Source organism: Scyliorhinus canicula, chromosome 16 (genome assembly GCF_902713615.1).
Source record: "Scyliorhinus canicula chromosome 16, sScyCan1.1, whole genome shotgun sequence".
Classification (NCBI taxonomy): domain Eukaryota; kingdom Metazoa; phylum Chordata; class Chondrichthyes; order Carcharhiniformes; family Scyliorhinidae; genus Scyliorhinus; species Scyliorhinus canicula.
Window position 1 is genome coordinate 62,365,341 of NC_052161.1, and position 26,111 is coordinate 62,391,451.

Genomic DNA, 26,111 nt, shown 5'->3' on the forward strand with positions numbered 1-26,111 from the left:
CCTAGTCGCCACATTCCAGCGCCTGTTCGGGGAGGCTGGTACGAGAATTGAACCGTGCAGCTGGCCTGCTTTCAAAGCCAGCTATTTAGCCCTGTGCTAAATCAGCCCCTTGTCCGTCAGTAACCCCACATCCAACCTCCACTGCAGACGCTGAGCGAGACTCTCCCTGCACCACTCGCAAATCCATCCAGTGTGGCATATGGTGAGAGACCACAATTGTCAAATACTCCGATCCAACCACCCCTGGCAATGCCTTCTCTAAAACAAAGAAATCAATCTGGGAGTACACCCGGTCACGTGCGAGAATGAAAACTCCTTCCCCCCTCCAATTTGCTGCCTCGCTGTAGCCGAAATCTTCAGGGACCTAGGGCACAAATGGTCCAACCTAGGATCCAGAACCGTATTAAAATCTCCCCCCATAATCATCCGTGCATGTCGAGGTCTGGAAATTTCACCAGAAACCACCTCAAGAAATCCACATCATCCCAATTTGGATGCACCGCAGGCATCCCCTTTAGCTTCCCACTAACCATCACAAACCTACCCCCAGGATCGGTTACAATATTGCTGACCTCAAGGCCACTCTCTTGTTGACCAGCACCGCCACCCCCTTCGTTTTCATATACAGCCCATTGTACCCAGCCGTTCCTCAGCCTCGTCTGGTCCCCCAGCTTCTGGGCGTCTCCTGAAGAAATACAATGTGCGAATACGTGTGACCGTTTCACCGGCCATTTAGACCCTGTATGTTCCATGTAATCAATCTGTCGGGGGGGCTCCCCGCCCACCCCATCCTCACCAATCAGCCATACCCCCTCTTTAGCCAGCTTCCCCAGGTCCATGCCTCGCTCATACGCGGGACCTCCCAAAGATGTGCGCCACCATCTTCTATTAACCAACTGCACCACTTCAACACCATTTACCTACTTGCTGCCCAAATTCCATCCTTCAAGTCTTGGTATCACAGGGCAGAATTTTCTGGTCCCACCGCAGCAGGCTCCCCCACGGCAAATGTTTTGAGCCAGCCAAAAGTCCATTGACATCAGTGGGACTAGAAGATCCCACTGGTGAGTCGGGCCAGAAAATTCCAGCCCACCATTTTCAGTGACTTATTTTGCTTTTGGTTCAGCATGTTCAACTGAAAATTCTCATCCTCCTGTTCAAGTCCTTTCATGGCCTCACCCTTCCCATCTCTGCCACCTCCTTTAGCCCTGTAACTCTGCATAAGAAATAGGAGCAAGAGTGTAAGTAGGGTATCTGGCCCCTCTAGTCTGCTCCACCATTTAAGATCATGGCTGTGGCTGTAACTCCATAATTGTGCCTGTCCCAGGTTGATTCTTTTATAGATTAAAAAAAATCAACCTCAACCTTGAATATATTCAATACGCGCAACTTCTACTGTTCGCTGGGGAAGAGAATTCAAAACACTAATGACACTCAGAAGTAATTTCTTCTCATCTCAGCCTTAAATGAAAGGCCGCTTATTTTTGAAATCGTGTCCCCAGAATTCCTAATTCTGGTCTCTTACACACTCTCTTCTATCGTGTGATCAAGTCCCGAAATTCCTTTCCTAAAGCTTTCATCTCTCCTACTTTAAGACTCATTCATCCCACCTCTTGACCAAGTTTTTAGTTAAACTTGCTGATGGATTCTTCTTTAGCTTGGCATTCATTAATTTTTCGACCATAAGATAGGAACAGAATTAAGCCATTCGGCCCATCTAGTTTGCTCGACTTTTCAATCATGGCCGATATGTTTCTCATCCCTACTCTCCTGCCTTCTCCCTGTAACTCGATGGCCATATTAATCAAGAACCTAATTAACTCTTTTTTTAAAAAAAGTCACTCAGTGACTTGCTGCCAGTCTTCTGCGGCAATGAGTTCCACAGATTCACCACACTTTGTGGCAATGAGTTCCAAAGATTCACCACCCTCTGCCTTAAGAAATTCCTCATCTATTCCTCATCTCCGTTTTAAAAACGATCATCCCTTCAGTCTGAGATTGTACCCTCAGGTTCTAGTTTCTCCCACTAGTGGAAACATCTCCATATCTACTTTGGGCGGCATGGTGGCACAGTGGTCAGCACTGCTGTCTCACAGCTCCAGGGTGCCTGGTTCAATTCTGGCCTCAGGTGACTGTGTGGAGTTTGCACTTTCTCCAGTGTCTGCGTGGGTTTCCTCCGGATTCCTCCCACAGTCCAAAGATGTGGTTAGGTGGATTGGCCATGCTAAATTGCCCTTTAGTAGGATTACTGGGATAGGGTGGAGGTGGGGGCTTAAGTAGGGTACTCTTTCCAAGGGCCAGTGAAGACTCATAGAACATAGAACAGTACAGCACAGAACAGGCCCTTCGGCCCTCGATGTTGTACCGAACAACGATCACCCCACTCAAACCCACGTAACCCGTAACCCAACAATCCCCCCATTAACCTTACACTATGGGCAATTTAGCATGGCCAATCTACCTAACCCGCACATCTTTGGACTGTGGGAGGAAACCGGAGCACCCGGAGGAAACCCACGCACACACGGGGAGGACGTGCAGACTCCACACAGACAGTGACCCAGCCGGGAATCGAACCTGGGACCCTGGAGCTGTGAAGCATTGATGCTAACCACCATGCTACCGTGAGGCCCTCAATGGGCCAAAAAGGCCTCCTTCTGCACTGTATGAATCTATAATATTTGATCTCCGCCTCAGTATTCTGGAAGTTTCAGTGAAATCCCCCACCCCCATCATTCTTCTAAACTCCATTGAGTACAGACCCAGAGTCCACAACCACTCCTCATATGACAAACCCTTCATTCCTGGGCTCTTTCTTGTGACCTCCTCTGGACTTCCTTCAAGGCCAACAGATCGTTCCTTAGATACAGGGCCCTAAACTGCTGACAATATTCCAAATGGGGTCTGACCAGAGTCTCTCACAGGCTCAACAGTGCACCCATTATTTTTGTATTCTAGCCCTCTCGAAATGAATGTTTACATTCCTTTTGCCTTCCTAACTACCAACTGAATCTGCATGTTAACCATAAGAGAAAACTGAACTAGAACTCCTAAGTTCCTATGTGCTTCCAAAGCCATTGAAAGATTTCCAAAGCCGTTCCCCATTTAGAAAATAGTCTATGCCTCAATTCTTCATACCAAGGGCATAACCTACCATTTTTCCATATTGTCTTCTATCTGCCACGTCTTCACCCACTCTCCTAGCCTGTCCAAGTCCTTCTGCAGCCTCCCCACTTCCTCACCACTACATGTCCCTCTACATATCTTTGTATCATCTGCAAACTTAGCAACAATGCCCTCAGTACCTTCTTCCAGATCGTTAATGTATTTCGTGAATAGTTGTGGTCCGAACACGGACTCCTGCGGAACATTAGTCACCAGCTGCCATCCTGAAAAAGACCCCACTTTCTGCCAGTCAGCCAATCCTCTACCCATGCCAGTGCCTTGCCCCTAACACCAGGGGCTCTCATCTTATTTAACAGCCTCCTGAACAGCAACTTGTCAAAGGCCTACAGATCACATTCACTGGTTCTCCTTTGTCTAACTTCCTCGTTACCTCCTCAAAGAATTCCAATAGATTTGTTAAGCCTAACCTCCCCTTGACGAAGCTGCACTGAATCAGCCTTATTTGTCCATGCACTTCCAAGTACTCTGCAATCTCATCCTTAATAATGGATTTATGACCAAAGTCAGGCCTAAAATTGCCCGTCTTCTGCCTCCCTCCCTTCTTAAACAGGAATGTTACATTTTTGTCTGATTACTCTCCCATGAATCTAAGTGGCTATAATTTGACAAAAAAAAATAGAAACAAAAATAATTAGACAAGTGTAAGTGTGTGCATTATCACAATATCCCAAATAATCCATTCCTTCAAAACTATTACTCACCTTCTCGCATTATCTATTGCTCATTAATGCAAACCTATTAGGTTCAACCTCTTATTTACAAGAGTGACAATGAGCCATCCTTTCATAAGATCACAAAGTTTTAAAATTACATTTTTGCGGTATTAGATCTGTGACCTTGAGGGGGAAGACGTGCATGGGGCAGCTCCCGCAACCGAACGAGGTTCTCAGGGAATTTTTTCCTTTTGTTTTTCTTGTTTCTTTTTGCTTGTTTTGTCCGGGGGGGGGGGGGGGGGGGGGGGGGGGGTTTCCTCTTCTTAATTCTAGTTTCTATTTTTTGTGCACTTAAAACAAAACGGAGTGTAATGAACTCCAATTGGCTTTATTGGTTGGCCAATTGGAGTATGAGCTCCCTCAATGATAGCTCATTGAGGGGGCCCATATAATCACCTGTGTAGGCTTTGTGAGCCAGTCTGGACTGCTAGCAGCACTGTTTGTAGCTGCTCCTGTAATATCGTTATTGTAAATAAATATTGGTGTGGTGACGGAACTCCTGCCTCCCGTGGATTACTACACGGAGAGAAGAAAAAAAAAAGAAAGGACCCACGCAGAGCTCACCCGGAGGTTCGAGCAGGGGGAAAAAAAAAAAAGAGGCCGCAAGGGACCGGACCGGTAAGCTGTGGCCCGTCGGAGGAAAAAGGTGGCAAGAGGAGCCGGAGACTTGGAAGCGGCCGGGGTCAGTCGCGTCCCCCCGAACGGACCTAGCACATCGGAGCGCGGGCCTGCCCGACCGAGCCACCCCTCTGCACAGCAGTACGTGGACGGCCGAGGAGAAGTGGTGCCGAAGCAGGGACCGAGCCAGCAGGAACGTCCTGCGAACAACCCCCCCATCTCCCCACCCGGCGACAACCACGAGGAGGCGGCGGAACAAAGGGGGACTCCCGGCCCGACCAGAAGCCTCTCTCGCTCTCTCTCTCCCCCCCCCCCCCCCCCCCTTGGTGAGTGAGGAGAAAAAGAAAAGAATTTCCCTTTTTTCCAAACAAAAACTTTGAAAATAAATCTTTTAAAGGGAGATAAAATTTCTTCTTTTTTCCCACTTTTTGAAAAAAAAAACTTATCTGAATAGAGTCTTTTTAGAAAGGGGGGGGGGGGAAGGAAAAACAAGAGGAGGAGGGGGTAAAAGAAAAGGGGGGTAAAAGAAAAGGGGGGGTAAAAGAAAAGGGGGGATAAAAGAAAAGGGGGGGTAAAAGAAAAGGGGGGGGGGGAAGAAAAGCAGAGGGAGCAAGGGCACCAAAAGCAAACGGGGCAATACGCGAGCCCGTTCAGACAAACTAATCGGCGCATGAAGCGGGGGAACGGAAGTCTCGCTGCAACAAAAACTGGTCAGACAGGTGTATTTCACCCCTGGGCCAGAGGGGAACTGGAACTGGAAGGCAGCCTTCGCCGAGGCGCTGAGGGAACATCAGCAGGAAAACAAGGCAGGGACCAGAGCAGACATAGAGGCCGCAGTGCAGGCAGCAATGGCCAAGGCCCTGGCGGAGGAGCAGCTCGCCCTGGGCAGAGCAGAGAAGAAACTGGAGGCGACCATTATGGAGTTGGAAAAAGCCACAACTGACATGAGCGACCGGATCACAGCCCTGGAGAAGAGGTGGCGAGACTGGGCACAACGCAGGGGAGCCTGAAGGGCAGGGTGGACGATCAGGAAAACCGCTCAAGACGACAAAATGTCAGGATAGTGGACCTACCAGAGGGGATCAAGGGTAGAAACCCCACGGCCTACGTGGCCGAGATGCTGGGCAACTTAGTGGGGAGGGAAACTTTCCCCAACCCTCCAGAAATGGACAGAGCACACTGGTCGCTGTGTCCGAAGCCCAGGGCAAGGGACCACCTGAGGGCAGTTATAGCTAAACTGCACCGGTATCAAGACAGGGAAACAATCCTGCGCTAAGCCAGGCAACACAGAATTTGCGAATGACAAGGACACTCCATTAGGGTATAGGGGGACATTGGGGCAGACCTCGCCAGGAGACAAGAATAATTCAAAAGAGCGAAAGCAGCTTTTCACAAGAACAATGTGCATTTTGGTATGCTGTACCCAGCGAAACTCTGGGTCACATACCAAGGAAGGGAGTATTTCTTCACAGTCGCCACCGAAGAAAACAAATTTATCCAGGAACAGGGGCTGGAAAACCAACAGCGAGGGTAGAAATACCGGGCCAACGGAGGGGGTGGGGGGGGGGGGGGGGGGGGGGGAGGAGGCAACGCCAGGCCCAAACCGCACCCCCCCCCCCCCATGGCAAGCGCACCCTGAACAAAAAGCCAACCGCTACCCGAGGGACCGCCACAGGTGAGAGACCAGGCCCCAGCACGAGGGAAAGAGAACAGCGGAGAAGGGAGAGCAAGTGAGGGGAGCTCAGGGTAGGATGGGGGGGGGGGGGGGGGGGGGAGCGGGCAGAAAAACGCAGAGGCTGGGCAAGGGAGAAGCGAGACAATAACTCCCAAGTGGGGGGAGTCACCGCACTAGCAAGAAAGCTAGCACCGGGGACATGCAACAAAGCAGGGCCGCAGCGCGCCCCCAACGGGGGGCGCGGACCACTCAACAGAGGCGAGAGCAAACGGAACAGGGGAAAGAGGGACAAAGGAGGGATATACGGGAGGGGGGTGGGGCACTGGGACGGAGGGACAAACAAGGCTAGAAAAGGAATAGCAAGAGGGCTACAAAGTGCCACAACCAAGGGCTTGGAACAAGGAATTGCTGCAAACATCCACCCAGTACGGTCTCTGGGCAAAGGGAGGCCCCAGAATGCAGGGGGCTACCCGCATGGCGGTCGCACAGCGGGCAGCCATGTCGGGTGCCCACTGGACGAAGGGAAGCCCGGAGCGCAGGGCACGACCGCATGGAGAGAGCAGCGACGGCGGCCAACCTGGACGGCCCCCTAACAAAGGGGAACCCCAGAGGGCAGGGGCGAGTCCACCAAGTAAATATGGTTAATCCCACAGGAGCGAGGGGACAGAGGCCCCCCACCAGGATAGTCACCTGGAACGTAAGGGGACTCAACGGCCCAGTGAAAATATCCAGAGTCCTCACCCACCTAAGAAACATGAAGGCAGACATCTTCTTGCTCCAATAGAAGCACCTGAGAGAGCAGGACCGACTGCAGGTAAGAAAGGGCTGGGTGGGACAGACCTACCATTCCCGTTACGGGTCGAGGGCCGGAGGGGTGACAATACTGATCAGCAAATGGATGATGTTTAGGGCGACAAAGACGGTTACGGACCCGGGTGGGGGGGGGCGGTACGTCATGGTCAGCGTGGCCCTGGATGGGGCACCGGTAGTACTAGTTAATGTGTCTGTGCTAAACTGGGATTACACAAGCTTCATCAAGAAGACCATGGCAGAAATCCCTGACATAGCGACACATCGGCTAATCATTGGGGGGTGGGGTGGGGAGAGACATCAACTGTGTACAGGATCCAATGACTGACAGATCAAACCCCAAATTGGGGAAAACCTCAAGCATGGCAAGGAAACTCGGTCACTTTGTGGAACAGATGGGAGCAGTGGACCCCTGGACGTTCATCCACCCAGGGGAGAAGGAGTTTTCCTTCTTCTTCCCAGTACACAACGTATACACCAGAATTGACTTCTTGGTGGTGGGGAAAATGGTGCTTCTGGGGATAAAGTGAAATACCTCGCAATTGTGATATCAGACCACGCTCCACACTACATGGACGTGAGGCTAGAGACGGGCAGGGCCCAATGCCCCACATGGAGGTTGGACGTTGCCCTACTAGCTGACAAGGCCTTCAACGAAAAGATATCGCGGGCCCTAGCAGAGTACACGGAGAACAACCAGAACGGGAGGTCTCACCCTCCACATTCTGGGAAGCGCTAAAGGCCGTGCTAAGAGGGGAAATCATCGCTTTCAAAGTGGGAAGAGATAGGTAGGAAAGGGTGGCTAGGCAGCAGCTGGTCGACTCCATACTGGAGGTAGACCGTAAATACTCCGTGACCCTGACCATAGAGCTCCTGGCGGAGAGCAAAGAGTTACAAAGGAACTTTGATCTGCTCTCCACCAGGAAAGCAGTGCATCAACTCCGCCAGGCACGTGGGACTCTATACGAAAATGGAGACAAAGCTGCCTGCTGGCACACCAGCTGAGAAAGCAGGCAGCCACCAGAGAAATTGCACAAGTCAGGGATACTAAAGGCACGTTAGAAACAGAACCAGAAAAGATCAACAAAGTCTTCAGGTCCTTTTACCAAGGGCTGTACACCTGAGAGCCCCCAATGGGAGAGTCCGAGATGAAACGGTTCCTTGATCGACTGGACATACCAGTCGTGGGGGAGGGCAGAAAACGGGGCCTGGAAGCACCACAAGCACTGGGAGAGATCATGGACAGCATTAGCTCCATGCAGGTGGGGAAGGCGTCGGGACCAGACGGGTTTCCAGCGGACTTCTACAAAAAATTTGCGACAGCACTGGCCCCGCACCTGCGGGAGATGTTCACAGACTCGCTGGCTAAGGGCACACTGCCACCCATGCTAGCACAGGCCTCAATCTCGCTGATACCCAAGAAAGATAAAGACCCAACGCAATGTGGGTCATACAGACTCATCTCACTGCTGAACGAAGATGCCAAAATACTGGCCAAAATCCAAGCCAAAAGGCTAGAAGACTGCATGCCAGAGGTGGTCGCAGAGGACCAGATGGGCTTTGTCAAAGGTAGACAGCTTACGTCGAATATTAGGCACCTGCTGAATGTGACAATGACCCTCTCCGGGGAGAGTACCAGAGGTGATCGTCTCCCTAGACGCAGAAAAGGCCTTCAACAGAGTCGAATGGACATACCTCGGAGGTACTGGAACGGTTCGGGCTTGGAACAGGGTTCACCTCCTGGGTCAAACTCCTATACAACGCTCCCATGGCGAGCGTACGGACAAACACCAACTCCCAATACTTTCTGCTGCACAGGGGCACCAGACAAGGATGCCCACTGTCCCACTGCTGTTCGCTTGAGCGATCGAGCCACTAGCAATTGCGCTCAGAGCAGCAAAAAGCTGGAGGGGGATCCAAAGGGCGGCAGAGAGCACAGAGTCTCACTCTATGCAGATGACCTGCTCCTCTACATTTCGGACCCACAAGCAGCATGGACGGAATCATCATGCTCCTGAAAGAGTTTGGCGTCTTCTTGGGCTACAAACTCAACATGAGCAAAAGCGAGATCTTCCCGGTACACCCACAAGTAGGTGGGGCAGCAGTAACGGGACTGCCGTTTAAACAAGCCCGACACAAATTCCGCTATCTGGGGATCCAAATAGCCCATGACTGGAAAGGGATCCACAAATTGAACCTCACCAGTCTGACAGAGGAAGTAAAAAGGATCTGCAAAGATGGAACACACTCCCACTCTCCCTCGCGGGGAGAGTCCAGGCGATCAAAATGAACGTACTGCCCAGGTACCTCTTCCTATTCAGATCCATCCCGATCTACATTCCCACGGCCTTTTTCAAAGCACTGGGACAAACTAATCATGGCGTTCGTATGACAAGGGGGGGGGGGGGGGGGGGGGAAAGAGGGATGCTAGGATCCCAAAGTAGGTCTTACAAAAAGCAAAATCCAGGGCGGGGGTTGGGCTAGCCCTCCCAAACCTATAATTTTATCACTGGGTGGCGACGGCCGAGCGAATAAGGGGATGGATCAAGGAGCTAGAAGCCGAATGGGTGCATGCGGAGGAGGCCTCCTGCAGAGGGACCTCCCTTCAGGTCCTCGCCACGGCGGCACTCCCATCCCCACCCAAAAAACACTCCAGTAGCCCAGTGGTGATAGCCACCCTCCAGTCCTGGAACCAACTGCGGCAGCAATTTGGCCTGACCAAAATGTCGGACAAAGCTCCCATCTGCAACAACCATAGGTTCACACCAGCGCTAACTGATGCCACCTTCAAAAGGTGGGGACAGGACAGAGGTACACTGACAGTCAGGGGCCTATACACGGACGGCAGGATCACAACAATGGACGAACTGACAAGAGAAATTCCAGCTAGCCAGGGGGAACGAGCTAAGGTACCTGCAACTCAAAACCTTCCTACGAAAGGAGACAAGGACATACCCACAACCGCCATGACAGACATTACTGGAAGTTACTGGACACCGGCATATTGGATAAAGGAAACTGTAGTGACATGTATGACCAACTGGTAGACAGGGACGACACCGTACTGGACGCAACATGAATGAAATGGGAGGAGGACCTGGGGATCGAAATAGGATGGGGACTCTGGAGCGAAGCACTGCATCGGGTCAACTCCACCTCCATATGCGCAAGGCTCAGCCTGATGCAACTAAAAGTGGTACAAAGAGCCCACTTAACAAGAACCTGTATGAGCAGGCTCTTCCCGGAGGTGGAGGATAGATGTGAACGGTGCCAAGGAGGCCCGGCCAACTACGCCCACATGTTCTGGTCTTGCCCCAGACTTGTGGAGCACTGGACAGCCTTCTTCGAGGCAATGTCCAAAGTGGTGGGGGTGAGGGTGGAGCCATGCCCGAAAGTGGCGGTCTTCGGGGGTTTCAGACCAGCCAGATCTATTCCTGGAGAAGAGGGCAGACGCCCTTTCCTTTGCCTCCCTGATCGCCCGCCGTAGAATCCTGTTCGGCTGGTGGTCAGCAGCACCACCCAAAGCTGACTGTCCGACCTCTCAGAATCTCTCCAAATGGAGAAAATCAAATTCGCCATCCGAGGGTCAGACGACGGCTTCCACAGAACGTGGGAGCCATTCATCCAATTGTTCCTGGACCTGCTTGTGGCCAACAAACAAGCAGAAGAATAGCCAGGTAGCCAAGAACCAGGGGAAAGTAGCCAAAACATGAGAGGGAGAGATAGGCCGGGAGGGGGGGGGGAGACAGCTAAATCTAAGAGGAAGGAAAGGCGAACCATGGCGGGGGAGATGGGGCGCGGAGGCGGGGGAAGGAGACAGGGAACAATAGAGGAGGGCCAGGAAGGTTTGGGGCCGGTTTGGGGGGGGGGGGGGGGGGGGGGGGGGTTGTGGAAACAACGTTAACAAATTTGGCATCCACAGGAACAGAGAAAAAGGAGAATACAGGTGGAAGACAGGAGGGCCGGCTGAAGCGGAAGTGAGCGCGAGATGACAACGGCAGCTAAATCTGTCCGGGAGAAGCAAGGGACAACACCAGCACCAGACCCATTCGAGTATTGCCCTCCGTAATTGTCTCTCCGGCACCCAAATGTATATCTCCCCCCCACAAACAGATGCCTACTTATGTGTGTAAATAACTGATTTTGTATTTCTCTGGTGGTTACCGTTTTTTCTTTCCCTTTGTGATTTGTGTGTGTGTGCCCTTCTCTTATTTTATATATATATATATCATATCCTGTGCGCATAATGGCAAATATCCTTTGTTCAAAAACCCAATAAAAAACATTTCTAAAAAAAAAATTATATTTTTGCAATTCCAGCCACCCAGAAAAGGACTTCAAATACAAAATATTCTCATGTGTTCGCCCATTGTTTACATGTACAACTCTTCTCAAAATCTTATTTAATTCTTCCTTTCACCCCACCTTCTCTGGTTCAGGGAATAACACGTCATTTTCGGCTTCATTTCAAAATAAAGTCAATGTAATTACGTCAATATCCTTGCTTCTGCTCCCTAGACAGTCACAATTGTCACAAAAATCAACAAGAGTCTTCTTTTGTTTCTTGGCTTTCTGAATTTTTCAAACTCTGGTTGCGGCTTAGAACATTATCTCATTTCCTAAAGCTTTTTGTTGCATTCTATATTTAAGGCAGGAGTGCATCAGATTGGAAACAATCAGAAGGTGAAACAGAATTCACAGGGACATATATTTTAGGCTAGATTTGCAAAGCATTCATACTCAATGAGTAGTATAGATACTCAATGAGTAGTATAGATAACACAAAATTTTAATTTGTAAGTAATCTGGGCAGTACAAATAGGAAAAACCTTTGGAAATGTACTGTTCCATGCAGTTTTCTCCTTCTCAGAGCTGAAATATTAAGAGGATCTTAAATCTCAATCTTGCAATGTTCACGTATTCAACAGCAATGATCTTTTGTGGAAGTGATGGTTCTCAACAAGCCCTTCAAAAGTTGTGAACATGTGTCAAGACTCTTCAAATTTGTGCAACACAAGCATTTATGTTGCTATTGGTGCAAGTATTTAAGAAAGAGATGCAGATTACTGTAGGAAGGAAGCTTCAATCAATGCATGATAAAAGTATAACATGCTGATCAACATTTGCTCTCACTGGGAGAATCTTATATTTTTATGAAGAAACTTTTGGTGTAAAGCAAAATTTGCATAAAATAGAAAAACAGCTTAAAATAAAATCACAGTGATTTTGGAAATGTTGAAAATAGCATTTGAAAATTTCTTTGAAGAATTGTTTACAACAGCCAGAGTCTAGAGCTGACAGAAAAAAAATCTGAAGAGGGAATCCACAAACCCGAATGTATAGAGAAGATCATGCAGTTGCTGCAACTAAATAAACTCATAGAAATAATTTTTTATGCTTATGTTCCCAACCAGGTTTTGGATGGTAGCCTAATTCTATTGTATGTTAAAAGATTAGTGAGGAAAATGGTTTCAGATTTTATAACTGATACAATTGTGCAGTAATACTGATCTCTCTCCCCCCCCCCCCCCCCCCCCCCCCCACCCAACCACTTGCACCTCCTCCCCCCTCAAACAAGAACATAGTAGCGGAAAATAACAAAATGAAAAAAATAGCTCTTAACCCTTTGCCTTCACAATCCTATAAATTAAAATATTTTTCAGTACTGGTCTATTATCGGATCAGAAAATATATCTGCTTGATAGGAAATTCAACGACCATCAAATTACATGAGGCCAAACATTATCAAATGAAGCATCAAATATTTCAATAAATAGCAAATTGCAAAGTGGCTGGATCAATCCCAACATTTTAATTTCACTTTCAAATAATATTCCAGATTTACAATAATGAGGTGTTTCAACCAACCAATATAAACTGAGATTGCCGGATGGTTTAGAGTCAAGGTTGGTGAATGTAATGCGCAAAGTTATGGCCCAGCACATCTGGAAATCAACAGAAGTAGTTTACATCTTAATTTGTCAATGGGAAGTGATTCTGATTGTAAACAAGGAAAGAAAGTACTGGCACTCCTGGATGAGCGATCAAAACAAGCATTATCTGTTATTTAACAAGGCGGAGGTCCAGAAGCCAGGTACACAATTTGACAAAAAGGCTACAAACAAGTGAAAGATGGAAGGATGGAAGAAGAAACAATTTGAATTGGGGTGGGAAAAGTGGAAAAAAAATTGTAATTTAATGGACCATCAAGTATACTTCTAATCAGAAAACAGAGACTAAAGAGGCTGAATAGATTACATGAGAATCTGAAGTAAAAATATCCTCAAAGAGTTTTCAGAGAGAAAGAGAAGGCATGGAGATGAATATGTGAAAAAACAAAATACTGGGCAATCTCAGCAGATCTGACAGCATCTGCGGAGAGAGATGGGAGCTAACATTGAGTCTGGATGACTTTGTCAAAGCTTAATGTTTCAAGTCTGGATGACTCTTTGTCAAAGCTCCCTTCTCTCTCCACAGATGCTGTCACGCCTGCTGAGATTGCCCAGCATTTTCTGTTTCTGTTTCAGATTCCAGCATCCGCAGTAATTTGCTTTTATCTATATAAATATAAACTGTCAGAAATAGGTTATATAGGTGGTCAAAGGGGTAAAGTGGTATTGGGAAATAAAATAGCAGCAGATAGTAAATGCAACAAGAAATTGCTTCAGTATAATTAATGGACACGAGATTTTAACAGGACAAAAATAAAAAATTAATGTAACAGGTAAATATACTCAATAGCATCTTTCAAGAAATGTAACGGATGGGGGGGGGGGGGGGGGTTAATTTTCATACCTTTAAGACAATGAGCTGATTGATAACTGTTGGAAGAAGTTCGAGGGCTGTACTGCATTGATCATACTGCTCAATTGCTTCGCCAAAGAAGGAACAACCTATATAATTAAACAGAGAATTTATCGGGTGGTGGCTGTAGGGGAGGAAGGGTGGTGGAGGAAGGAAATACATAAAGTAATCATATTATGTACTCTGGATGGCATAAAAAAAATTCTCATTTTGGACTTTACACTCTTCAGTATCCCACCCAAAGTAGCATGCAATACATCAACAGATATAATCTACATTACTGAATGACTCTGACATGAATAACTTGGGAATTCCAGATAGGTATAAAACAAACACCCAAATAGTATTTAAAATTTAATAAATTGGGCTGAATAGATTGTTGGAATCTGAAGAAATTAAGGGATATGGAGATTGGGCAGGAAAGTGGAGTTGAAGTGGATGTTCATCAAATGATCTTTTTGAGTGGCAGATCAAGTTCGAGGGGCCTATATTTCTAAGTCTATTTCTTATGTTCTTAGTGAATTAGTAGCAGATGAAATTCAATTTGAAATACTGTACATTAGAAGAAAAATAAATGAACAACATGTGTACACCCTGGATGACACTGAACGAGGAAGTTGAAAGAGAACAAGGGATGTTAGCGGACTTCATACTAGTCAGTGTGTAGCAGCAGTAAATGTAGCAACTAGAAAGATGAACTATGTGGCTGAGCTACTACAAGTCAGAGGATGGTAGGCTGAAAAGTGCTGTGTGGTCAAAGCCCACTTTCATTACCACCAGAAAAAGTCAAGCTTGGGAATTGGTGCAAAACGAGGCTGACCCCCTAGTAGCAGAGAATGAGACACTAATAAGGAAAGACCAGAGAAACCTGGGGGCAGGTTTTGCTCCCCCTCCGCAGCATGTTTGGAAGTGGTGGAGGGAAGCTCGCCAGTGACCAGCAGCGGGATCTTCTGGTCTCGCCGGTGTCAACAGGATTTCCTGCTTTTTTTATTATAAATTTAGTGTACCCAATTCATTTTTTTTCCAATTAAGGGGCAATTTATTGTGGCCAATCCACCTAGCCTGCACATCTTTGGTTGTGGGAGCAAAACCCACTCAAACACGGGGAGAATGTGCAAACTCCACACCGACAGTGACCCAGAGCCGGGATCGAACCTGGGACCTCAGCACCGTGAGGCTGCAGGGCTAACCCACTGAGCCACCTGCTGTCCTAACAGGGTTTCCTGTTAAACACACCCCTCGCCATTGCGAAATCCATGGGTAGAGGTATGTTGTCGGCAGGACCATAAGGCCCCGCCGGCACGAACAGCCAGAAAATGCTGTCCATGGATTTGTTTCAACTTTGAAAGAAGGCAATACAGGGAAACAGAAAACAATACAAGATATTATACAGTGGAGATAATTCTCATCTACTATTTCTCGTAAAGGTACTATATAAACACACTTTGTTTTTGTAGACAAGAGGAATTATTGAGGAATGTCAGAACGCTTCACACAAAGAACTGGTACATTGAATAGTCAACAACGTTAGAAAAAGGAATGTAAAACCGTGGAGATGGTCAATGGCGGTTGGATGTAAGAGAAGACATTTTCCTGGATGGGTGAACTATCAAGGATCAAAAGAGCATTACAATATTTATTTTCTGTGGTAAAATTAATGGTGGAGGGGCCACTGGAGTGGATTGGATGTAAAGATGAAAAATACCTTTAAAATAGTGTCCTAGTTGCACCACTCACGGGTATTGTTACCTACAACTGCCATATTACCCAATAAAAAACTGTCGTATCATATTATGACCATCAAATCGTCTCAATCAAAACAGTGGATACGTAGATTCCTTGTACATAAAAGATATTAAAAAGTCTTAAGATACAGTACATAAGACATTATACTTTTTTTTCTCCCCAAAAAATTACATTGTTTTAGCCAAAAGACAGGATTATGAAGGCAAATATAACCATTCAAGATGGAAAACTGGAGGTTAAATACTATGACCACTGCACAATGACAAGAATGAGACTTTAATCTTTAATCAGTTTAAAGTGGAGTTTATAACAGTAAGATAAAGGGTAGTTAACAAACAACACATACAATAACAAATGGACATTGGATTTTATCAGCATCAATAATCTGTACAATTTACATTTGTTGGTTTACTTTTTGTATTCTCAGTGCATAGCATTACACACAGAGCAAATAGCTGCACAGCACAATAGTATTTTTAACAGGCTGAAATGGAAAAGGCTGTTTTACAGGCTGAAAATATATTTTTGTATACATATTCTATATGAAACAAAATCCAAATTTGAACAGGCAGAGCAGCAGGCAGCTTTGTCCTACACTGCAGTGAAGCCCCTTTATAGTGCACAGTTCCACCTTTTCCATCTGCATGCATGATGACAGAATTCTGAACAGTATTTTAAGTAAACAAGAGGCACTTTGTGGCAACCACAGGCTTTGTTAAACATATTGCACAAATCTGGTATTACTAATGACATGGACTCTCACACTGGCACCTCATGAATATTTTAAAGCTGAAACTTGGATATTTGATACTGCCTGTGAAATCCACTCAGCCCATATCTTGTGCCACAGTGCAGGACCCCTGAGGCCACCCATGCAACTGCCCTTTGTGATTTACTGTGGCAAATATAATTCAGTGGGGCTACAGATGACTAAGGGTGGCCAAGTAAATTCCTTTACAGTGATGCTGTCAACAAACAATTTCGGACATTAAGCTGCTGCACATCCAAAGAATTTTGTATTAAGCGTATAGTCTGGAAACTCAAGAGAGATAACCTACAGAATGTATTTGCCAGACTAATTATGAATACTGTCATAAATAAAAAAAGAGACTGGACACCTTTTTCAGTCAAAGTAACGCATGTTTGGCTCTACAGGGATGGTATCAATACAAGAATATGAAAACATAGTATTACCATCTTTCCCACCTTCAGCATGCAAGGCCTTTAGAAGGTTTGGAAAAGTTGTTTATGGACCCCAATACACCCTCAATTTTCAACAGAAAATGAAAAAAACTCTTACAGTGCAAAAGCCCGGTACAATATGCAGCTGCTCTTACCTCGGCTCCTTAACGTTCCAAGTAACACTGAAAATTTTATTTTCAGTGTTCTGAAGATGAAAGGACCGTCTCTTTGCCCCCTAATGTTAAAGGGAAAATAAAGCTGTATAAATACTTTGCCTGAAACCAGGCTAAGTATTTCCAAGGCATGTAAGGCAGGAAAATTTTCCTTCACTTGTTTTTGTGCACCTTTTACAAACTGGCTTTTATTGCCTGCTCCTGGTTGTCAAAATTTCCTTTTATTAGCAATATAAAAAGATATAGTGGTAAACGTCTTTATGAAAGATGATATACATAAGGAAACTCTTCAAAGTGGCATGTCTCAAATGTTCAGTTGTGATCAACAGAAGTGAAGGGATTTTGAAAGGTGGGGGAGAAAATCAATAAAAAAGTTAAAGGAACGTTCCATCAATAAAAGAAAACTGTCAACAGAAGTTTGTAATTTGATCTATAAACCCTATATTCCTTCCCTCTCGAGCTACATTTGTCCATTTTTCTTTCACTGCACAACTCATGCTCTTCACATTAGCTTTTGGACAGTTTTAAAGCGCCACTACAAAGAAAGATTTAAAAGATTCATGGTTTATAGCAAGAACAGACACCAGAACTGAAACATCTAGACACTAACCAACACTAAATGTTTTGGGAAGTTACATCCAGCCTAAGTTGGATGTAAAGTTTGTAATTGTAGTTGTCCATCACCAAATGGCCAAGCATATTAAATTTAGTGCTGAAGTAAAGAAAATATTAGATACAATTTAATGCAATAACCCTCCAACAAAATACAGTTTCCCCATCTATAACAGTCAACTTTTCCCTCTTGAAAGAGGACACAAAGGGACTCTCACAACAGACTCTTACCATGTCTGTGTAACTCCATTTGGCTGGGCCCCATGGGAGTATGCAGTTCTATTTTTTTTACAATTACAGGAAATGACGACGACTACAGGTTTAACACATTAACCAACAGAGCACAACAGACTTCATTTCATGCTGTTACAGATGAGTAACGTATACACAGCTTCCTAGATATGAGTACAAAACCTCTTATTTTTAATGTAAAATCTTGTGCATACTGCGACCTTTTGTCAAAACCTGTTTATGCTGTTGAAACATCAGTTGCAACAGTTTTCCCTGTTTACTTGCACACAACACATATTATGCATGTAACACACGCCACCTAACATGCTGCATACTCCCAATCCAAATTTTCCCTTCTAGGTATCATGTGCATCTTGCCAACAGAAATAAAACAGCTAGTACTACATAAACGTAATGAGGGTAATTTATATAGATACTGACTTGAAGTCCAAACAGTACGAACAAAGAGTGATCAACTTCAAGCACTGGCCTTGGTTACACAGGACATAGTGGAGCAGCACCAATTAAAATAATTCTAGCTAACTTATTAAATCATTGTAAATTCTCCTTTTTACATTAACTGTCATAACTTTGAGTGGGCATGCTGCCACATTTATAAGATTAAGCCATTATTACCAAGGGACTCCAGCTTGTAACATTCCTAAGAAAGGAAGGAAAAAAACTTGAAATCTTCCCTACGTGGACTCCACATTCTGTACATCTGTGGACCAGTAAGTTGTTTATATTTTATCCGAGGTTCAAGCCTCCTCCCAGAAAGAATTCCTTAATCCAGCTGCCTTTTCTAGCACCAGTGTGCTTTGAAAGCACAAAAAGCAAGCAGCAGTAGCAGCAGATTGCACAATCTTCAAGGTTTAATGCCTAACAGAAAGGTGCAATGAGCTGTTGGTGGTACTGGAACCAGAGTATGGATTTTTTTTTCCTTTCTGTGCATCCTCTCTAATCCCTTTTCCCGAAACATGCATTTTATGCAAACCTTTTCACAAATCCTCCGAGCTGATAACAGACTGGTCTGTTGTTAGATGGATTTAAAGGGGCAGGGCACAAACCCTTTGTATAGGTAAGTTAGCACCTACTGTTGGCAACATAACACAAAAGGAAAAAATTTCCTACGTACACACCAGACCTGTCTCCACTCTTTATAAAACTGGAATTAAATGGGAAAGTGCCTCTTTTTCCTGATTGCGATTGTATGTGCCTTTTGACACACAAAAATGTATACATATAACATATCTACGCAATCTCTTTTCATTGGACAACAGTGTCAAAACCTTGCGGATGTATGTATGGGGCTAAACAACATTGGTCAGGAAAAGATCATTGTTCCTATAATTGGTGTAGCATTTTACTTGACACATTGTCCTATTGCCATTAAAAAAGGTACTTGCTTTCAGTTTATTCAAGTTGTTTCCTTTTTCTTGCAGTTTTAATTTTCCCATAAAAATATTTCAGACTTTCGTTATCTGCGTATGCTGATCTTCATCAAAAGGTTCATTCTCTGGGTCAGAGTCAGTGGTGTCTGAGTATCTATAGTCCTCTGGTTCATTATCACTAACATCTGGCGTTACTGTGGTTGAACTATTGCCCATGGGATGTTGTTGTCGTTCCTCTACCGTTTTTGTGAATAACAGCTTCACCTGTACAGTAAAAGTACAAAATAATTAAGTATCAGGTATATCACATCAATGTTCAGCATTTTCGTGAATTTCAGAAGCTACTTCTAACAAAGACACTGTTCTTTTTAGTATAATGAGTCTTCCTTCAAATCTATAATAAACACTGTGCTACTGTAATCCTCTATTTTAGACAGGAAGATCAAAAGTGGTGTTTGAGTAACAGAATGTACCCTTGAAGCTTGAACCTGAATACATTTTCAATCTGGCATCACAACTGTAAAACTATTGTACTGGGACTTCATAATTGTACACTCCACACATTGAAATTAAATGACAGGGGTACACAATCTAAACAAGTCCAGGAACCTTGGTGTAAGCTGTCTTGTCCTAGTTTGTGTTAGGTCAGGTAAGGATAAGAAACAATTATTATCTAAATTAACTACAGAAAACTGATAACTAAATGTCAACTGGGTACAGTAGTAAATGCACATACAGTTCTATCAGACATATTAATGTGACAGTGTTTAAGCAGAACAGTGCAGTGGAACATATTTGTAAATGAGTAGCCCAGTGGTTGGTACTGGACTAACAATCCAGAGGTTGGAAATCGCTCCCTGCTGTAAAGAAAATCTGGTGATTTGCATGCTATCATGGGGAAATGACCATGAGAATTGATTTTATATCACAGAAACGCAATTGCCATCCTCACTTGGTCTGGCCTGTATGTGGTTTCAGTTGCACACCATGTGGTTGACTTAAGGTATTAGAGCACACAGGGACGGGCAATAAATACACTCCAAACAAGAAATGAAAACAAAAGATTGTGCTGTCAATTTCATACATAGAATTACTGCCTAGTTAGTCCACAGAAACATTCCGTTTGTCCAATATCAATGCTTTGTGTCCTCCCAGTGAAATTATGTTTTCTGCCTTGCCTGGGTACTGCGGTATTGCTTTCTGCCACCTGAATGAATTAAGCCTCCTCTTAAATGGACCAAAGCGACTTGTTTCAGCAGCTCCATCTGGCAGCATGTTGCAAATTCTGACCATTCTCTGAACTGAAATTCATCAGTTAACCTGATTGTGGCCAACATATTTACAGCCCAGATAAAAGCAAATGACTGCAAATGTTGGAATCGGAAAGAAAAACCGAAACGCTGGACAATCCTCAGCAAGTCTGACAGCATCTGTGGAGAGGACGGTGTTAACAGGAGCGACCTAACCAAAATAAAACAGAGTACATTCTGGGTCGGATCGTTCCAAGCGCTTGTAGTGGCAGGAAAGACCCCGCTATCTAACAGCACTCTGTCTTGTTTTCGTGTCCTGGCGGGAACCGCCCCCGATGCCGAACTTAGCATCAATTCCAGCACTGAGGAGCGGAGATCCTCAGTGCAGGAAGAGATCGGGACATTATTATTAAATGGCACCCCAATCTGTCGTCCTCCCTATGCTAGCCCCTGGACTTCACCGCCACCCCAACTCGACTATACTGGGGTCCTTTAGCCTCTTCAACCCTCGCATCCCACCATAAGCCGACAGGGCATCCCCGGGCCCGAGACCACGCGGGGGAAAAAAGACAGCTTGGCACCTTAGCACTGCCAGCCGGCAGTGCCAAGGTGCCCGGCTGGCACCTGCAGCGTTAGGGTGCCACCCTGCATGGGAGACCCTCCTTCAGGTACCATTCCACCTGGTTCCCATTTTCAGGAGAGATGGCTCTGACTCGGCAGCGACCAGCCTTTGGCTAAGTGGTAACTGGCCAACAGTGCGAAATACTTGACCACTGTTCCACATCAGGCTCTTGACTTGGGCGAGAGGGGACTGTCAAATGTGAAAAAGCAAAGGTTGCCTTCTGCTGTTTGGCCACAAGCTTCTTCTAAGGGCCACACAGAGTGACAAAAACTTGGAGACGTGTGATGGGTGAATGGGCAGTCAAGATTGTGTGAGAGATGGGGGTAAGGGGAGAGAGAGAGAGAGAGAGGGGGGGAGAATGATGATGTTCAGCTGCAACTTTATTGACATGCCTAGAGTCCAGCTAACTCGTCATGCAATTATGTTCACTTATGCACTGCTTATATGTGTGAGTGCCACTCATGAGTTAAACTTGGAGCACTGACTTCCAAAATTACTGACTCCATGGTGTTCCTGTATCATTGGCCAACTGGGCAAGCAAATACATTTCCTTACAGACAGTTGGCAATAGCACATTGCCCGAGAAGAGTGTTCATAACCCTTGGTTATGTGCTGAGGTGCATATTGATAAGTGCCCACCATAGACCCGGTTGACAAGGCCTTGGAGTTGGGACAATGCCTGTTCCTGAAATGAGAGCTCAGGATGTAGTGGCCAAAGCTGTGGCCACTCAGTCATATGGGCTGGTTTAGAACAGTGGGCTAAATAGCTGGATTTGAATGTGAACACTGCCAGCAGCGCGGGTTCAATTCCCGTACCGGCCTCCCCGAACAGATGCCAGAATGTGGTGACTAGGGGCTTTTCACAGCAACTTAATTGAAGCCTACTTGTGACAATAAGCGATTATTATATGGTGTGGGGCAAGGGTGGTGAGGGGGTCTTGCCCAACCAGCATGCAAATGAAGGACTGGACATCAATGTGGTGGCCAGGACATGAGCCAGTGGGCTTTGAGAGGTAGCTTCAGATGGTGAATGGACAAAGAGTGGCCTTAGGAGACAGAAACTAACCACCAAGTCTCCTTCTTTAACACAACAGTGAGGAGAACAAAAGAAACATGGTGCTTGGTAACTCACTGTCATTCTTCTCACTCATAGGCAGGAAAGAAGACAATGTCAACAGAAGCACTTGGCTAGCCAAGGCAGAAGAACCTTGAAGAGCAAGGGCTGGCAGGGCCTGGTCTGCACGCAGAGGATAAACCCCAGAGATCATTCACTTGGAAGTGGCTCTGTAGACACAGAGTGTACTGACGACGCCTACCATACCTGCAGGTGTCAGAGAACGAGTATCGCCGAAGGCAACACATGTCCAGGGAGCTGGTTGGTCACATCTGCCACCGTCTGCAGGATTTGGCACCTCGGGGACTTAAAAGGCACTCGTTGCCTGTTTTGCTGAAAGTTACAGCGGCACTCCATTTTCACACCACTGGCTCCGTCTATGGCTCTAGAGGTGACCTCTGCAGGATTGCACAAGCCTCTGAGCACAAGTGCATCCACAGCATAATGGATGTAATCTTCGGCAGAGCACACAACTTTCTCCATTTTGACCAGGATCAAGCAAGCCAAGTTTGTAAGTGCAATGGACGTTTCGCAAATCTCTGGCTTTGCACAGGTGCAGAGTGTCATCGACTGCATTCACGTGGCACTTAGATCTCAGGTTATTAAGCAGTGAGTGAACTATGTGTACCGCAAGAGCTTCCACTCGCTGAATGTTCAGCAGGTCTACAACCACACCAAACACATCCTCCAGGTGTGTGCTCGATTCCCAAGAAGCGTGCATGACTCCTCCATTGTGAGCCACTCTCAGATCCCTAACATGTTTCAGGGTCCACTGTGGTTGCAGGGTTCTCTTTGGGGTTAAGGACGACATACTGCGGAGGTGGCTAATGACGGCTGTGCAGAGACAACAGAATGCAGCTGAAATAAGATAAAATGAGGTTCATGTTGAACTCGCACTTTGGTGGAACAGACCATTGGGATGTTGAAGATGAGGTTCTGGTGCGTGGACAGGTCTGGTGGAGCCCTGTAATACAATCCACTGAGGGCATCATGCATTGTGGTCGCTTGCTGCACCTTTCAGAACCTGGCATTACAACAGGGAATGAACTGCCTGATGAACTGCCTACTCCATCTCCTCATCAGGCAGCACGATAGCATTGTGGATAGCACAATGGCTTCACAGCTCCAGGGTCCCAGGTTCGATTCCGGATTGGGTCGCTGTCTGTGCGGAGTCTGCACATCCTCCCCGTGTGTGCGTGGATTTCCTCAGGGTGCTCCGGTTTCCTCCCACAGTCCAAAGATGTGCAGGTTAGGTGGATTGGCCATGATAAATTGCCCTTAGTGTCCAAAATTGCCCTTAGTGTTGGGTGGGGTTACTGGGTTATTGGGATAGGTGGCGGTGTTAACCTTGGGTAGGGTGCTCTTTCCAAGAGCCGGTGCAGACTCGATGGGCCGAATGGCCTCCTTCTGCACTGTAAATTCTATGATTCTAAGGAAGATGTGAAAGAGCATTAGGCGGAGGAGGTCCTCAAGGGAGAGGATGACGGCAATGAAGCGATGGCGATTCCAGGTGAGGCAGACAAGCTCATTGCTGCTAGATTCATGGAGTGTAATGAGGAATTCCAGTGAGGACATTCCATTATCTCCACATGACTTCTGAGCATTGCTTTTCCATTGGACTGATGGAAGGGCATATCCATTGTGTACGTTTCCTGTCATGGGGACGCAGAGGTTGCGCATAGTCCACACATTGCAAGAGGATGGCAACAACTTGCAGTGGGACAGTGTATAGATCATCATAGAGCTTCTGTCAATGTCGGACTCATGTCTGGCTGATGGCAGCTTGTTTGTTCTCAATGACTAATTAATCTTTATTAGTGTCACAAGTAGGCTTACATGAACACTGCAATGAAGTTACTGTGAAAATCCCCTTGTCGCCACACTACGGCACCTGTTCGGGTACACTGAGGGAGAATTCGGAATGTCCAATTCATCTAACAAGCAAATCTTTTGCGACTTGTGGGAGAAAACTAGAGCGGACTAATGTCATCCTTTGTGAGCTTTACCCTCGAGTTTCAGTTGTCACCAGAGGCTGATGCATGTGGGAGAAGGGGGACAGTCGAAGCTCAAAGGTGTAAAGAATACACATTGACAATGACTTAAATGAGTGACGTTAGCCCTTCACATTGTGGGAGACATCCTCATTCCCTACGAGAAACAGGCATGACTGATGTGTTCAGTCACTGTGAACCAATGCCATCAATGTACTGAAAATCTTGCAGAAAGCACATGACGGGCGCTCTGGACAGGGCACCCTGCTTTTTCTGGTGCAGAAAACCAGTTTTCAAGCCAGCACGACAGGAACACAGCTCATCAGAACGAGGAACCATAGAAAGGGTACAATTAGTTAGAGTTTATTTACAGAGATGAACGTTATGTAAAAGTGCTTAACACCCATGCCTATAGTGTACAACTAGAGCTTCTCAACTTTTCTAACCCTGTTGTCTTGGTAGCTCAGCAGAGATGGACGCAGCCTGTTGTCTGTGATGATCTTCGCGGGCGTCCTCTGGAAGGTCAAGACCTGGAGGGCCCCAGTCTGCTTTCGGGGTCTGGCTGTGTGGCAGTGCCAACCTTCTTGGCTTAAAGAGCTGGAGTTGAATCAGCCACAGGAAGATGGGATCCATTTGGGTGGAACCCTCCCAAAGTCACCTGGGTGGATGGCCTCAGGGTGGGCACCCTCCTCCCTCTGGATGTCGAGGGCCTCTGGCTTCTTCCTTGAGAGAGAAGGGCAGCTGGAATGAGCTCGAGAAGCCCAACCGTCCTCTGGTATTAGCACTCATGGATCCATGCACCATGAAGTGCATGTCCTGCAAAAGTGCAGGATAAAGGTTTTGCATCAAGGTCAACACGGCAGCCACCACCCCAGCTGTGTTGCACTTTTTGCACTGGATTGTCGGCACAATCACCTCAGACATAAGGTGAACGGACACCTCCACGCAGCTTTTCAGTCCAAATAGTGTACCAAACACACCTTTCTGATTTTCTTGAGTTTGCCTTTGGAGCTCTAGCAGCTGAGGCATGACCAAGTCCTGGAGGCCAGGAATCCTCCGAGTTCCAACACCGTGGGATAGCCCTGTCTCCACCTGCTGTGGATCTGGAAGTCTGCTGTGGATCTGGAAGTGTGATGTGCTCAGCAGATTGTGACCACGAGGCTGCTTTCCCTGTGCTGGTGGAGGGTGTGGGTGATGGTTCTTCAATGTCAGGGCTGTCATTTCCTCTTCTGCACTGCTCTCAGTGCTAGGGTTGAGGACTTGGCTAGGCTGCTTCCCAGATGTGCCTGCGACAAAAGGAGAGGTGATTAAAGCAATGCAGAGCCCTTCAGAAACAGGAGACATGTCACAGCATTGCTGTCTCATGGATGATGGTAGTGCTGGACCCTCACTTGGTTTACCGCCGATGACCTCGCCATCAACGCAGTAGCTGTCAGCTGGATAGGTCTGTCCTTAATGTCCATGAAGACCTTCAGTTCTGGCATCCCTCTGCCTGACTGGGATCTCTCCCTCTTTTTGTGAGCCAACCTTTCCTGCTCGAATTCAGATGGAGAGAGTGTAAGCAGGATGTGTGCCGGGGAGATGATAAAGATGCCTGGCATTTGTGGATGGTGAGTGGAACCAGCGAGGCGCTGAGGACACGCAAGTAGATGAAGGTGTGTGTGAGTGAGCGAATGTTGGTGTCCCTTCAGCTGGCAGTGAATGAGACCTTCGTGAATGTGTAGTGAATGTGAGTGTGAGAGTTGAGAAGAGTGACTTATGCTGGTAGAACAGAGGAGATAATTGATCCTCTTCCTGTACTGGATGGTAGTCTGTTCTGCAGGGTGTTAGCGTTGACCACCGCCTCACATGCTGAGTTGGTGACCTTGCTGGCTGGTTTTCTTCCTGTGCGTGGGTAGAGCACATCATGCCGGGTTTCTACGGCACCCAGGAGTCTCTCCAGGAAGGTATCTGAGAACTTGAGGGCAGACATCCTGGCTGCCATCACTTCCGG

At 46.5% G+C, this 26,111-nt stretch overlaps 1 protein-coding gene and 1 long non-coding RNA gene across 2 annotated transcripts in view; both read right to left on the reverse strand.

Moving 5' to 3' along the window:
- Positions 1-14,788, reverse strand: part of LOC119950733 — a 69,905-nt gene extending 55,117 nt beyond the window's left edge. Inside the window, exon 1 of the long non-coding RNA XR_005457396.1 lies at positions 13,798-14,788. This is a non-coding gene — a long non-coding RNA (uncharacterized LOC119950733). The remainder of the gene's footprint in view (positions 1-13,797) is intronic.
- Positions 14,789-15,813: 1,025 nt separating this feature from the next.
- ptenb (phosphatase and tensin homolog B) overlaps positions 15,814-26,111 on the reverse strand; it is a 219,977-nt gene continuing 209,679 nt past the window's right edge. The window contains 1 exon segment of the mRNA XM_038821662.1: positions 15,814-19,405. Within this exon segment, the coding sequence (XP_038677590.1) occupies positions 19,217-19,405 (189 nt within the window). The 3' untranslated portion in view covers positions 15,814-19,216.